At 38.8% G+C, this 14,940-nt stretch overlaps 2 protein-coding genes across 4 annotated transcripts in view; both read right to left on the bottom strand.

The window, feature by feature from the left end:
• Nucleotides 1–3: 3 nt before the first annotated feature.
• Nucleotides 4–1,256, bottom strand: LOC146140982 (NADPH-dependent 3-demethoxyubiquinone 3-hydroxylase, mitochondrial-like). Its single transcript, XM_083393094.1, has one exon. It carries the CDS (start codon nt 1,195–1,197, stop codon nt 571–573), a length of 627 nt encoding a protein of 208 aa, XP_083249220.1. The 5' UTR covers nt 1,198–1,256; the 3' UTR covers nt 4–570.
• A 1,944-nt stretch (nt 1,257–3,200) lies between these two features.
• The window catches only part of LOC146140983 (acetyl-CoA carboxylase-like), a 50,847-nt gene continuing 39,107 nt past the window's right edge, over nt 3,201–14,940 (bottom strand). For 2 of the 3 annotated variants that reach the window (XM_083391106.1, XM_083391103.1), the window contains 11 exons: nt 14,694–14,852; nt 13,462–13,590; nt 12,812–13,079; nt 12,041–12,252; nt 11,244–11,358; nt 10,535–10,679; nt 9,824–9,969; nt 9,157–9,311; nt 8,181–8,351; nt 6,937–7,071; nt 3,201–5,507 (listed from right to left, as the gene is read on the bottom strand). In XM_083391106.1, coding sequence (XP_083247232.1) covers nt 5,385–5,507; nt 6,937–7,071; nt 8,181–8,351; nt 9,157–9,311; nt 9,824–9,969; nt 10,535–10,679; nt 11,244–11,358; nt 12,041–12,252; nt 12,812–13,079; nt 13,462–13,590; nt 14,694–14,852 — 1,758 coding nt within the window. In that variant the 3' untranslated portion in view covers nt 3,201–5,384. The remainder of the gene's footprint in view (nt 5,508–6,936; nt 7,072–8,180; nt 8,352–9,156; nt 9,312–9,823; nt 9,970–10,534; nt 10,680–11,243; nt 11,359–12,040; nt 12,253–12,811; nt 13,080–13,461; nt 13,591–14,693; nt 14,853–14,940) is intronic. The other variant, XM_083391104.1, reaches the window with a different exon arrangement.

Raw genomic sequence — 14,940 nt, forward strand, 5'->3', positions numbered from 1 at the left:
GTCTGGTAAAAAATATGTTAACATGTATTCAGTGGAACAGGTAGGGCATTCACCATTTTCCTTTCTGATCATTCAGTTGTGAGCTGTCTTTCACATTTTACTTTGTTTTATGTAAACAATACAATTTGAAAACAAATTGGCAAAAAAATGCAATTGTGTAAATTACTGCACACCAATAGAACAATATACTGTTAATTCTTTAACAAAACAGCCCCAAATATATATTACTTATAGCCGCATAGTAGTAAAGTACATCAATCTTTAAATTTGCAAAGAAAAATAGACAAACCTCGCTTATAACCTTGTACAAGTAAAGTAAAAAAATCCTAAATTTGCTCAGACAGCCAATTAGCTACTGTGTAGCCTATTTGAAATGTGTTTCTTATGAGCTGCCTTTCACATTTTTCTGTGTAGCATGTCATAAATTGTGTACGATACAATTTGAAACAAAAAGTTTAAATGCAATGTCCAAGTCACTTTATATGCACACACATAACAGTATATATATATTTTTTTTTAAACCAGCTACATCACTAAATATTGCTCAAAATAGTTAGTCAAAAATAATTTTTAAACTCGCTCAGACAGCCAAATAGCCACTGTGCATCCCATTTGAATTGTGTTTTTGAGGATTTTGTAACCAGGCGCCTGTTCAGCGTTATGTTCCAGTCCGGTGTCGTGATGCTCCATTTCCTCGTCACGAAATTGTTTGATCGTGTCGAGCAGCAATTTGTGCTTTTCGTCTTTATCGCTTTCGTCACAGTCCAACAAATCACGCAACTGTTGGTTGTAATGCTGTGTGATCGAGTCTTCGACGGCGACCGTACACGCCATCGCCGCTTCTTTTCCGAGCAGCGCCGTTCCAGCTCCGAGGGCAAAACCGGCCACATTCCAAATCGGAGTCAGGACCGTTGGACGGACACGATAGTCTCGAATAAATTTGTCGAACGTCGCCAAATGGTGCTTTTCTTGGTCCCACATGTGTTGGATTGTCGGGCCGACATCGGTTTTTCCGAGAACGCACATTTGCCCGGCGTATATGCGGTCTGCTCCAAGCTCACCGGCATGATCAACCCTTATGAACTTTTCATACTTTTTTTGCAGGTCAGGGTTGATGCTTCTACCTTCTGTTGTTACAAAGCGGCTTGAACTAAAGATGTTCGGCTGCGTTATAACTCTCCTAATTAGAAATCTCATTGTCAGTTTTTTACTTTGGTTCTGCTAGTATGTTTAGAATTGGATTTAGGTTTTGGTGAGTTCTTTAAAAAATGTGATAAATAAGTAAATTTTAATACAGTATACCTTTTGTGTTTAGTCGTGGTTTGAGTCATAAAAAGTACGCATAAATGGGTATTTGGGTTAGGAAGCGAGTTAGCGTTTGTATTCGGGTGGGTAAAATATTATTATTAGTTGATATATTTATCCCCATATTTATTTGTTCATTGCAATTTCATTTTTGACAACTCGTTTCCTTACTTTTACAAAAGTTGTAGGATTCCAGGCCAGCGCCAAAAACTTTGACAAAATTCTTGGCGCTTGTCTAGAATCCTACCACATTTATCTCAAAACTAACGAAACGAGTTTTTAAAGTTGAAATTTTAGTAAGGCATAATTATGTAAGACTAAATATGATAATAATACTTGACCCCACCCACCCAAACGCTAACTCGCACCCAAATCCAAATATTGTTAGCAATATAAACCCCCAGACAAAAATGTGGTAGGATTGTAGACCAGCGCCCAACGCACAATATTTGGGTAAGGGTGCGAGTTAGCGTTTGAGTGTTGTTGGGTCAAGTATTATTATATTCATTATTTAATAATATTACTTGACCAACCCTAACCCAAAATGTTAACCCGCACCCTAACCCAACTATTGTGCACTGTGGTAGGATTCTAGACCAGCGCCAAACTGTTTCGTCAAGGTAAATTGGTTAATTGAACAAAGTTAAGTTTGTTCTTAAATCTTTCTTTGTTGGAATCAAAGACATTATAACCTCTTTGGTTAGAATGGAAGTTCGAGATGTTGTATCTAGAAAGGGACAGTCCCACATTGCTTTTAAATTGAGTATACTAGAAAACGGCAAAAACTTTATGCAAAAGACCCATTACAGAAAAGATTCTAATAAAAAATTCCAGTATTTAAACAGTTCTTTTTTATGAAGATCTCACAATTGTGTTCGGCTAGATTCGGACTATACAAATTTTGACTGTAGCTTCCTATGCGCCTTAAATTGCTAGTCAAACTACAAAATCTCCTATTGTTTTCACTGCAACAAAAAATACATATTCAAGTCGCATTTTGCCACCACGCTACGACTGTTGGTCTATTTGCAGTAAGACCGTGTCAGGACTGTCAGGTGTGTTACTGGCATTTTAAGGGTACTTTTTAATAATCGGTTGTATTCGCGAATGATGTAGGCCTACATCTTATCAAGGCAGGTATTTTGATCTTTTGCAAGAATCCAGGTGTAATTTTACGAACTTTCTATATATTTTAAACTTCTTTAAAACTTATGTCACCTTTTGTCGCTGGAAATCAAATTTTAAAATAGTTTTTTTAACTGACTCAGCTACCAGGATTATAAAACACGCGCAACAATTGCTTTACACCTAAGTGTACCGGAAGATTAACCTAACGCTCGAAACCCATTAATAAGGTATATATAGGGTTAGTTAGTTAGTTAGGGTATAATTAGTCAGCTGATTTAGCAAAAGAATACAAAGCACCAATGTCAAGTTTCATTTTTGGAAAGCTATCAAAAGCTCTTTAATCGCTAATCAGATATTGCATAGGGAATACAATTTTCAGGACATAGTGATCGGCTTCAGAAATTTGGGGAAGTCTACAAAACTGCAAAATGTAAAAAAAAATCATATTCATATTCGAATATGCAACTTTTGTTCCCAGCAAATCCGACCTTCAATGCCAGTTGCGTAGCCTACAGTTTATACAATTAACTTTTGCCCCTAAAGTTAAACTAACATGGCTTGTGCTGAAAAACTTGATTATCTTCGAGAGTGTAACACAGAATTACTACAACCTAATATTTTAGGGTAACCTTTCGACTGAATTCTACACACTGCTCAATAAGTTTCGGTTTGTTCGTAATTTCATAAATCTACATCGAATTGGTAGCGTCGCAAAAGGAAAGAAAAAAATATAACGACAATTTGACGCCAAGGAAACTGGAAAAAAAACCTTTGAGCAAGAAAAGCAATGCAGTTTCGGTGGTAACAAAATTATATTTGAAAGTTGATTCAGTTCACACACACACACACAACATACTATATAGCGGATAAAATCATCTTTAGGTGCGACAACGACAACACACAAAAAAGCCGCGAGTCTTTATAGATGATTTCAATAGATTCTCTTAAAATCATTCGAAAAGATAGAAAACGGAAAAAAACGGTAATTCTATGAACACGCCCGTTGGTTGCAAAAAGCGTTAATCGCGTCAAATTTCCGATCGAAAAAAAACAAAATGGAACAAAAACGTTACCCTTTGGACGGTTGAACTTTTCTGCGTTCTCGCCAATGCGTTGCTACCGCGCGGCACACACTGGCACAACGGTGGATGGAAAAGAAAGAGAACTTCTTTTGATGCGACTTGCTACTTAGTTAGTTGGAACGCAAATCCGAGCCAAAAGAGACGACGAATAGGCACTGGCGCAAAAAAAATGCGCAAAAAACAACGGGCGCGATTGGCTTGGTTCTAAAGACGCTTGGCCGTCGTCTATCAACAGAAGTTGGATTTCAGGTAAGGTCAAAGAAAAAGGGATTTGTTACCGAACGTTACAAGTGGAGGGCGAAAGACAGTCGCCGTTGGCTGTATAGCAAAAAGTAGCATTATGGTTTAATTTTTTCGGGCAAATTTTAGTGGCTACTATTAGTTATATTCACCTGTCGCTTGTGCTTTACCGTCTGCGTCGCGCTGCCTGGGTGAGTAGCGGTCATTCGCTTTACGGTAAGGTTAGTAACTATCGACATGCGAATTAAAGGGGTGCTATTGAATTGAACGCAAGATTTTTTTTCAATTGGCGAAAACGGAGCTTTAGGCGTCGCGTCACAGTGAAGACACAATTAGATTCGAAACTTGACCGCGATTGCAAAGAAACTTAGTCGAAATTATTTAAGCAATAAATCAAATTTCACCTGTATTTTCGTTTTTTTCGAATTAGGGCACTAACAATTCAAAGCGAATCGATATGACTTGTAAAAGCGTCTCGTCACGTTTAAAGGCTTGGCAAAACAAAAAAACGGAAAAAAATGCGATAGATTGATGCGACTGCCACTCGTAACCAATAAGAGCGAGATAAGGAAAAGGCGACATCATGTACCACGAAATGTTATATATATATATATCAACTTCAGTTGCATAAGCGAGTTATGGTTATAGTCTGCGCTACACACGTATACACTATACAAGACTACTGTCCAAGGGAGATAATTAATAGATCAAGCTATACGACAAAGACAACGAAAAAGGCTTCTGGGAAATCGCTAGTGCATAGTGAAGGCATACGGCGATATTGGTGAATAGGTTCGAAGAGCAAAGTCTGTAGGGCGGTTGTGCAAAGCAAATCTTTGCAGCTGGGAAATGCGAACGATTTAAGGACGACCGATTGGAACAAACGATCGAAAAGACAACGTTTATGTAGGAATGTCCGACACCCCGCATTTTGTTCACACTCCGACACCCTGAAGCAGTGGTTCCCAAACTTTTTTTGGCTCCGGGCACGCTTTAACAGAACAACAATAGAGTAGTTTTACAATCGCCCTTAACACATGACAAACTAAATTTAAATGTCTCAAAATTGTTAATTTGTAATGAATAAGGCGTATTGAAGTCTAAAAAGCTTGAGTGTATGCCTACTGGTAATACGAATATTCACTTTTCCGAAACTACAAGTTTCGCGGCACACTTGACGATATCTCGAGGCACACAGTTTGGGAATCACTGCCCTAAAGTATAAAACAATTAATACCCGATACCAAATGATGTTGCTGGGCCAAATAAGCAATAATGAAAGAGCAAATTGAAACTTGCAGTTTGCACTTGCGCAGGCAAACGAGATGATTTTACTTTAAAACTTTGAAAAGTAAAAAAAAAAAAAAAACGTTGGCCCAAATTAAAGCACAAATTAGTTTGGTATTGGATCAATAGCGTTTCGATATTATTGGACATTCCTATAATCAACAGTAACAAGCCACATGGCGAATCGAGGTTGCCCAAAAGGTTTGCCCAAAATCAAGCTCGCGCCACTCTTCATACTGTATCAATTGGCACGTATCACTTTTCAAAACTCGAAACTAGTACGCACGATCACGAGTTTGCGCCTTTTTCTTTTATTGCGTGTTGGTCGGTGAAAGCGTTCTTCTACTGGTCAAGGTCCTGCAGAATCCTGACGGTCTCCTGACGTTGTTCTGACGTCATGTTCTGCGCCAGCTGCACCACGGCGTGCATCGACGTTTCGGCGCTGGTCTTGGCCAAATGTCGGATCTGCAAATGGCGATATGAGCGGGTTAGAAGTGCTGGAATTCACTCTTTGTTAATATTTATTCTGGATTGCCACACTATTATGCAAAAAACCCAAAGACATTTAAAGGTTTTTAAAGACCTAAAATTGGATCGCTCGACGATTTTTTAATATAATTCGAGCATAGTCAGTATATTTGGCTTTTGGCTAGCCAGCACAACTGAAAATTTTTTAACTATCTTTTTACCAGCACTTTTAAAACACACAACTTAAGCTGGACATCAAATAAATTCAAAGACTTTGTGCAACCCTGTTATTAGACAACAAAAATTAGGTATTGATGTTACGGATGTATTTCTGTTATTCTATACCAGGGATGGCGAACCACTGTCCCGCGGGTCGCGAAGTGACCCACCACAGTTTTTTAATGACCCACTTGTCTCTCTAGTAATACATGTTATCAATCATTTTCAGGAAAGTAGTAATGTAAAAAAAAACATTTCCTTCGTTAGATAGCACTATACTGTATAAATCGAGGCTGCCCAATCTGTGGGTAGTGCAAAAGTGTTTTAGGGGTGACGAGTAGGCCTACAGTAACTGTAGAGCAAATGCGTGCAGAAAAGCAGACAACTAAAAGCATTTTGTTTATCCCTGTAAAACGTAAAGGGTGGCGATCCTTTAGGGGAAATTAAGAGTTCACAGACTAAAAATTCTGAAAATCCTAGTTAAACCATGCTGAAAAGCTTTTTGCTGAACTCCTGAAATCACATAAAAAATGCTACAGCATTTGTTAACTATTTAGCTTCTCAATATTCGTGAAAATCCGAATTTAACTCAGACAATAACACTTGAAACGATGCAGCAGAAAAGTTTAGCATATAATTAAATATATGACCCACTTGTGCATTTTGTAAGGATTGACATCGTGTTTGTGACCCGCGCAATGAAAAGGTTCGCCATCCCTGTTCTATACTGAAGCAATGCTTGACAACCAGGTTTACTCCATACCACAGAATACCTTTAGTATTTATTCTGATCTATGTAATTTATTTTTTTCTGTTTTAAGAAAACCACGAATTATGTGAAATCGCTCTTTTTATGTGGCAAGATATATAGGACCCAATATAATCTCTCGACTTTGAACAAATTCGTATTTTTTAATTTTTCGTGTTTGCTTTTCCAGAGGTTTATGAAGTTGTTAAAGTTATAAAACGGAGAAAAAGGTTGAAGAGCACTGCACTAGAGTTTTTGCGGCGTTTCAGCAAAAATCTTTTAACTTTAACAGTTATAAATATAAAACCTCAAAAAGTTGTCTTTGCTTTCGAAACTTTGTTACAATACAGAAATAAAAAAGCAAAACTTAAGAAGAAATCCGAAAACGGCAACGTGGAACAAATAACTAAGTTCTTAAGTAGTTCGTTATGAGGGTAAATTCAAAAAACTGAAGCGCACCTGTTGGGAGACGGCGTCCCTTTGCAGTATTTTTATGTTTTCCTCCAGCATAGAAGGCTTGCTTCTGCTTTCAGATGACGAGAGTTGGTCGGTGAGCCAAGCTGCCACCTCCTCGTTATCTTCCCACAGGTGAGCCTGACAAGAAAATAGGAATTATATAAAGACTTCGGGTATAAGACCTAAACACAACAACATCACGTTGGACTAAAACACAATTCGGGATAACTGTTAATACGAGAGTTGTACTAAGGAAGTGGTTTTAAACCAGGAGTGCCGTTTCTAACGCTTCGAGAAACATATAAAACTACTTTTAATCCAGCTTTGCTCAAATGTTAGGCTTCTTGATATACATTTTTGTGTACGATTGGACTCCGGGATATTTTTCTAAACTAACGAGAAAGCGGCACTGATGTTAATTAAACGTACATATACACAATGTGTATTCCGTGATCAAGTTCTTCTGGAGTCGTACTGACTAACGATAACGGAACCAATATATATAATACACAAGCTACCTTCGAAGAGGCTTAAACCGAAATTAGCCAGCTTGATCAGGATTGTAGTCAAGCAGGTTAGGCTAGAAAAACAACTAGCCTGTAATGAGGTTCGAACTCACAGCCTCCGGTATTACCGGGACCGTCGCTACCATAAGTACCAACTACTCTAGCCTCAGGTTATCGACTCCAGAAAGGCGTATATTTCATTTGATGTATATTCCGGTTGCTGAAATACGGCTGGTTTATCCCTTTCGATTGTTGTGGTATAGACGAACAGGATGCAGCAGACAATGGTGCTATGGTTGTTTTTCGACTCGCTCCCTTCTTAGCCTGCGTAGCTCAGTTGGTAGAGCGACGGTCCCGGTATGATCGGAGGTTGTGAGTTCGAACCTCATTACAGGCTAGTTGTTTTTTCTACAGCCCGGCCTTGCTTGTAATATAATCCTGATCAGGCTGACTGATATTGGTAAGGTTATCAAGAAGGCATCCGGTTTACTGTACTGGCGATTTTAACACTTAACGACACGTTAATTCTTAAAAAATGAGGATTGTCAGCCACGACATTAATCTAAGACCCAAGCTCGTTCTAGTTTATAATATGTACATTTGTACACAAGATGCCCTGGGAGGTCCAATTTTAAGTTTTTAAAGAGCTATAATTTTTTTTAAACTTTTTGAAAGTTCTTAAATGTAATACTTTTTTTTTAATTTATGTGGCGAACCTAAAAATCTAAATCTCCGTCTTACCTTAACTGTTCCTTTGTCTTCAACGAACCACCTCCTGAGCATAGCTTCGATCTGCGCGTCACTGAGTTCCTTGTTGATCCCCAGGCACCTCCTCTTTACGTCATCCTGAAGAAGGAGCCGTCGCAGCCTCCAGTAGATGAAAGAGCGACTCTTCTTCCACGAGAGGATGCCCTGCGGATTGAACAAGAGGGTTTAAGGCTTGATTTTCGAAGGTGTTTCAGTTTGACATTACACTATTGATGCCGGTTGAACACAGAACTGCCTGGAATCACGAAAGGCAAAATTGGAACACAACGCAAAATTAGGATTTCAAAGCCTATACAGCCGCAGGTATCATTTTTAACGTTTTATTTATACTTTTTCGTTGAAAATGAATAAAGAGTTATTTGAAACTTTAAAAATGCTACATACTTCAACCTGCGAGCATCATGTTTTAAAACTAGGATTGATTGTAAACTTTAAAATATTGTTTTGTTCTAAATGGGGATAGCGTGTTTAGGAGCCGGCTGCGTACTTTAGCGTTTACTATGTCAAATAGTTCAACGCTTGTGTACGTAAATGCCACACATTTTACCATGAGAGTGCACTATATTTTAACCAATTTAATGGTAATTATTCATTTTACACTTTCCTTCTGTTATGTGGCGCTAAACTATATTGTAAAGCATACAGAAGGATTTAAAAATTTTATAGAAGAGCTGCATTCACACCACACACGGATTTAAAAAAAAAGTTCTTGTAACATCAATTTATACGTTTTAAAAGATTACTGTCAAATAGAAAAAGATAACATCAGAACAGTGAAAAAAATATAAGACTGAAAAGTCAAAAATTAATTGGTTAAACATAACAAAACACTCAGTCATTTTCGACAACAATTAGGTGATTTCCGAAACCTATTTTAATAACAATTATTGGGCATTTGTCTTTGCCACTAAGGTTACAAGTTACAAGTAAATGAAAAAGTTCCACTCACAGAGATGCAGCCCTTGGCCAGCATTCCACCAGGGGTGTCGTGTAAGTCGGCGAACTTCACTGCCACCTGGTGGTAGACCGGTTCGAGAAATTCCTCGCGTTCTTTTAGTTTCTTGGTCAGTTCTTTTTTGGTGGCCGCGTCAAGTTCTTCGTCTTCTGAAAGAAAAAAATTAGAATTGTTTTGTTTAGTGGGTTCGGGTGTTACGGTAGCGATATATTTTCAAAACGTACGAGGTAAGGTGGTAGATTCCAGAAACAGATGCAATAATGCTGGCTTAGTGGATGTAATGTATTGCATGCAGGCTTGGACAACTAGATAATTCTAGTCTTCTAATGCAAATAATTATAGCAAAATACGGCTAATTCTAGTTGCAATCTAATTTGTGAATTTTTTATCTGCTCTAACTCAGGTTTTACAAAAAAATGCCACTTTATCAAACCGCATTTTTAATCTCTCCGTCGGAACGACTTATAAGGTATGTTTATTGTGTGCAAAGCATAAGCTAAATGTCAAGTAGCACAGAATTATTTGCCTTTCATATTTTTATAATTTTTTTTATTGTATAGTCGCTATCTTTGACAGAGGGACTATATTCAAAACAGACAAAAATCCGCCATCAAAACGGAGTCATTTTGAGCGCCAATTTCATTAAGCGCGATTCTCTTACCCAGTTGCGTGCACAGGCCGTTGTATTCCTTGTCGCATCGCTTCATGGTTTTGACGAGATCCTTGCGACGAAACTTGATTTCTACCGTCGCTTCCGGCTCAAGTACGCCACCTCGTGACTCCTCGTCGGCGTACAGCTCCATGTGACTGCGGGGAATCACCCAAGCCGGTTAGATTGGGTAAACTTGTACGGGCGAATGCGGTCAATGCGTTTGTAGGATTTAAATTTGATAGACTTGAGTTAAATTTTGATGTACACGATCTGAAACCATCGTGACTTCTACATTATTTTTTTGTTATTCTATTGAATTGATTTTCAGACTTTGTTAAAATTTGTCGGTTCTTGGCGTTTTTCTCATTTATAATGCAGTGACATACAGTTGAATTGAAAATATATTGCCTTCAGACAACTACAGGGGTTGTACTTAACGTTTTACTACCAGGGTACGGTTTACGTATGTTCGGTATTTATTAAGGAAACAAACTACACAACCTATAGGAAAGATTCGGCGTTCAATTTGAAAAAAAAAATGTCCAAATTTGTATCAGATAAAATCAGAATTTAAGTTTTGCACATGTTTGAGATTTTTTATGACTAATTTTATTCTCAAAATAAAACAACTAAAATGAGCAGGCACAATTTTACTAGTTTTGGTTTAACTTTAGAACCATAGTAGTAGTACAGAAAAGAAATATACAACACGCAACTCACGTTGGGTTAATGGTTGGGTCGACCACCACCCACGCCCCGCCCCTCAGTTCGGCGTGCGGCGGAATGTAGACGATCACAGGCTGCTTGTACTTGCGCAGCGCGTCTACGATGTAGGAGCCGAACTTTAGCACTTCGTCGTACATGTCTGGTGGGAAAATGAAAAGTAAAAGTTATGAACCGTTTGAGTATACATCAGGAGCCATCGCAGACTAACCGAATACCAGCATGGCCGGAGGTCGTAAGTTCGAACCTCACTACGGCTATTTTTTTTCTAACCTGCCTTGCTTCCATTGTTTATCGATAGATTCGGTTAGTCTGCGATGGCTTTCGTTAATTATGATACGAAAGCCGTTATGGTTGATCAAAGAGCGAACACCTTTTTCCCGGCGACTCAAAATACTCAAAACACTGTTTTAGTTATAGGCATTTGTTAAGGGCCAAAAGGCAGAGTTCTAAATGCTGTTAATACGAGTTATAATTGGCTCACGCGAACCATCATTTTTCAACTTTAAATATCTGCTATACTTATTCGAACAGAAAAGTAACGCCTTAAGTGCGGGTCAAATTCCTAGTGTTGCTCTATCTTAGCTCCGGTTGCGTTTTTTGGCTGGGGTTGTGTTTTGAAAAAAAAATTGAAAACCTATTTTTAAAAGAAAAGTGTTTTTTAATTTTTTTACTGGGTCAATATCCATATGCTTTAACTAATTACCTTTCATTCCGCCCGAGAAACCTCTCCAGTTGGCGAACATGATGAGGGGAAGTCCCTCTCTGTCGAAGTCCAGGATTGCTTGAGCGGTCTTGTAAGCAGAGTCGGGATACCAGACCTGAGAAACATAAAAGCGACGTTAAAACTTGTGAGGCATCAAATATATAGGATTCTAGTGCAAGTAAGGCAGGCTGGAAAAATGCCAGTCCCGGAGGTTGTGAGTTCGAACCTCACCACAGGCTAGTTATTTTTTCTAGCCCGGCCTTGCTTACACTACAATCCTGAACCGGCTGAATCCTGAACATCAAATATACATTTACTAAACGAAAGCACGAAGTCTAAAACATACTAAATTATAAGTTGCAGGTATTTCTAAAGACATTCTGTCCCAAATTGAAAAAAATTAGGTTAAAATCGAGAGGAAAGCAGTTTCACGGTTCAATTTTTAATATTTGTTAATCGGAATACGAACTTTAAAGTCTCCCAAATTGTATCACTATTCGCGACAGTTTAAGTTTCATTTAAAAAAAAAAGTTTTGCAGGAAAAACATCGAATAATATTAACCGAAAATTACATTGCACTACAAAACGCTATTTCACCCTGAAGTTTGGCAATAGTTCTTCAGCCCAAACAATTTTACGAATATTCCCCCCTTCCCCAAAGAAAAAACAAAGCAACGCGTTATCTACGTCTAATCAACATGAACAAAATATTTAAAAACATAAATTTTTGGCTACCGTATTTGTCCACGTAAAGGCTATACAACATTTTGACAAACGTTATATTTTTGCTACCGTACCTGACCGGCGTGGTGCACCGTCTTCTCTTCGCTTTCCATATCGGCCGGGTCGGCCGGCACGTCCACATCGACAGTTCGCGTCTCGACCGCGACCACGCCCACCGGAACACCCCCGAGCCGTGCTCGCCCAACCACAACGGTGTTCGCCCAACCGTGAAGGATCTCGTCGAAGGAATCGCGATCGAAGAAGCCCGACTGCCACTCTTCCGTGTCTGGGTAGAGGCGTAAAAGTAAGTTTAAACTAAAAATATATTGTTTTTTTCAATGAACGTGCCCCGGAATCACAGATAAGCATTTTTTAACAATGTTTTTAATGAACATGATGTCCCCGGAATCACAAGTTTTACACATTGTGTATATGAATTTTTTAGTTATTTTTTCAATGAATTTTAATGAAATACACATTTGGGATTATTCAGGTCTTGATGTTTGCTTACCGAAGTTAAGTTAAGGTAAGGTTGACTTTTTAAAAATTATATATTTTTTATAACATATTTTTTTGGCTTTAAAACACGTTATTATTATTTATTTGATGTATGTATCAACACAACACATTATATATTTTCACCACCTAGTCAAACACCAAAAAGTTGACGGTCTATAACGCCTTATGGAATGGTTACATCAAGTCATTAAAAGCCAAATAATTCTCCCAAACCCAACCTGGCTTAACAGTCCCGGCTAGAAAGTGCCCGGGGGCATTATGCAAGTGTATCAAGGTAGACTACTAGCTAACATACACAAACAAAAAAAACATCTTGTCAAACCAACCTGGCTTGACAGTCCCGGCTAGAAAGTTCCTGGGGTCGTAGCTGGCCTTGGTGGGGCAGAACTGCACCTCACGCCCCACAGGGTCCCTGGGGTGAGTGAGGATGGGTAGGGGTGAGTGGCGGGTGGCTGGTATGTAGGAGAGCCAGCGTAGGATGGTGAGGATGCCCTCGTAATCCCAGGTGACCGTACTGTGCGAAACGCCGTTGTTGAACATGATCTGGATGCCGCCAAGCTGGTTGTTCGAGTTGTACACCTCGCGCCCGAGAACCTTGAAACGTTGGGTAAAAAGTGTTTTTAAGTATGTAAAGAAAAAAAGTCAGCAGTTTTAGTCAGACTTATGGTCGTTTCCAATACAAGTCAGCAGTTTCAGTCAAAATTTAAACGATCTTTCTCTGGTTTTAAAGTTTAGAAATATAAACATTTGGTAAATGGTAACTATTTCTAACATTTGGTGAATTTTTGCATTTAAACGTTTTTTATGGTTTTATCTCTAAGGTTTGTTGTTTAAGCGCAATTTTCTGGATTTGTGACACAAGGCAACTTATGGTCACAAAAAACGCAAGAATGGTCCGTTTTTATCTACCTTTTCGACATATTCATACTACTGGTGTCAGAACGCAGACAACCACGGAAAGTAGCAATCGATTTACCTTGTTGAGGGCTTGATGTCCGGTCAGAATGATATAGGAGTTGTCGACCTGAACGACGCGTTGACCAAGACGCACCAAGTATGCTCCGATCCCCACCGCGCGGCAAGTCACCAGCGAAATTGTTACCACCTGGTGGCAACAAAGGGCGCTTTTTAAAATAAGTTAAATCCACAAAATAAGGGCTAAAGTAAATATACAAAATAACACTCAAAACTGTAGGGAGAGGGTAAGGGACGATTGGGGCACACCTATAGGGCATCAGCTCCCCAGTTTCAACTGCGCTGTTGTGGAGCCGCTGTTTTGGCACCAGATTGTTTGTCCCAGTTTGGAATTATGGGCGGGTAATGGGTGAGGTTAGCAATTCTTGGGTTGAAGTTGGAATAAGGAAAGTTAGTGACGAAATTAGGAATGGGCTTTGAGGTTAGGTAAAAAGTTGAAAAGGCCTGATTCTTGCCATTTAGGTTTTAGCCCTGTTCCGGTATTCTTCCGAATTGTGAATATTTTCATGTCGATTTTGTTCTAATTTCGATCTTATGGGTGGAGTCCGCCCCTTTTATATTTACCGGTGACGTGAAACCTAAACAAATTCATGTTTTTTGTCGAATTTATGTTTTTTTTACTTGGGGTTGAGGTTGGGGCTTGGGGTTAGGTAAAAGTTTTTATAGGCATTGTTCTGGGCATTTAAGTATTATTCCGACGAATTTAGGACTTAATTCCGATTTAGACGTTATTTCGACGTTGACGTTGTTCTATTTCCGGTCTTAAGACCAGAGTCCGTCCCTATATTCACCGATATGGTAAAGCCCAAATAATTAAGGTTTTTTAACAAACTTCGTCGTAAATATAGTTTAGAATTTTGATTCATTCGAATTAAGAGACATATTTTGGCGGCATGTATTCCTCTGTTAACGACTAGTGAATGACTGACTTTGACAAGAAACTCCAAAGTATATGTTTGCTCATATTTAAAGCCACTGTCGTCATTTACGTGGAAGGGCGAAGAGATATCTTCCTACAGAAGTAGGTAGCATTTTGAACGTTCCGAATTACTCTTTATTCAATATCAACATCAAACATCGATGTTGAAAATGAATAAAGAGTTATTCGAAACGTTCAAAATGACATCTACTTCTGTATGGACTTTGATATTCTTATTACGTCTTACCACAACCTCCGACTATTATGCTCCAAAGATATCTTCCTATTTTTGCACATTCAGTTTGTTAACTAACCTCGTCGTAGGCTCGTGACGTTTCGCCAGCGATCGTTCCGCTCCAGCGCAGACACTTGGCGCCCAGAGATTCGTCCTTGCCGATAATGTCGATGACCTTGTAGCGGGACTCCCCGTCCTCTTCCACGTGTTCGGCAACAACAGAGTTGGAGGAACTCAGCTGGAACAAAAAAAAAGTTTTTACCTTTTCAAAATTAGATAAGAAATAGAATTGGAGCATTTCAGTTTTTCCGAATTGTATTAGAGTT

This window comes from Ascidiella aspersa, chromosome 6, assembly GCF_963924565.1.
Source record: "Ascidiella aspersa chromosome 6, kaAscAspe10.2, whole genome shotgun sequence".
NCBI classification, from domain to species: domain Eukaryota; kingdom Metazoa; phylum Chordata; class Ascidiacea; order Phlebobranchia; family Ascidiidae; genus Ascidiella; species Ascidiella aspersa.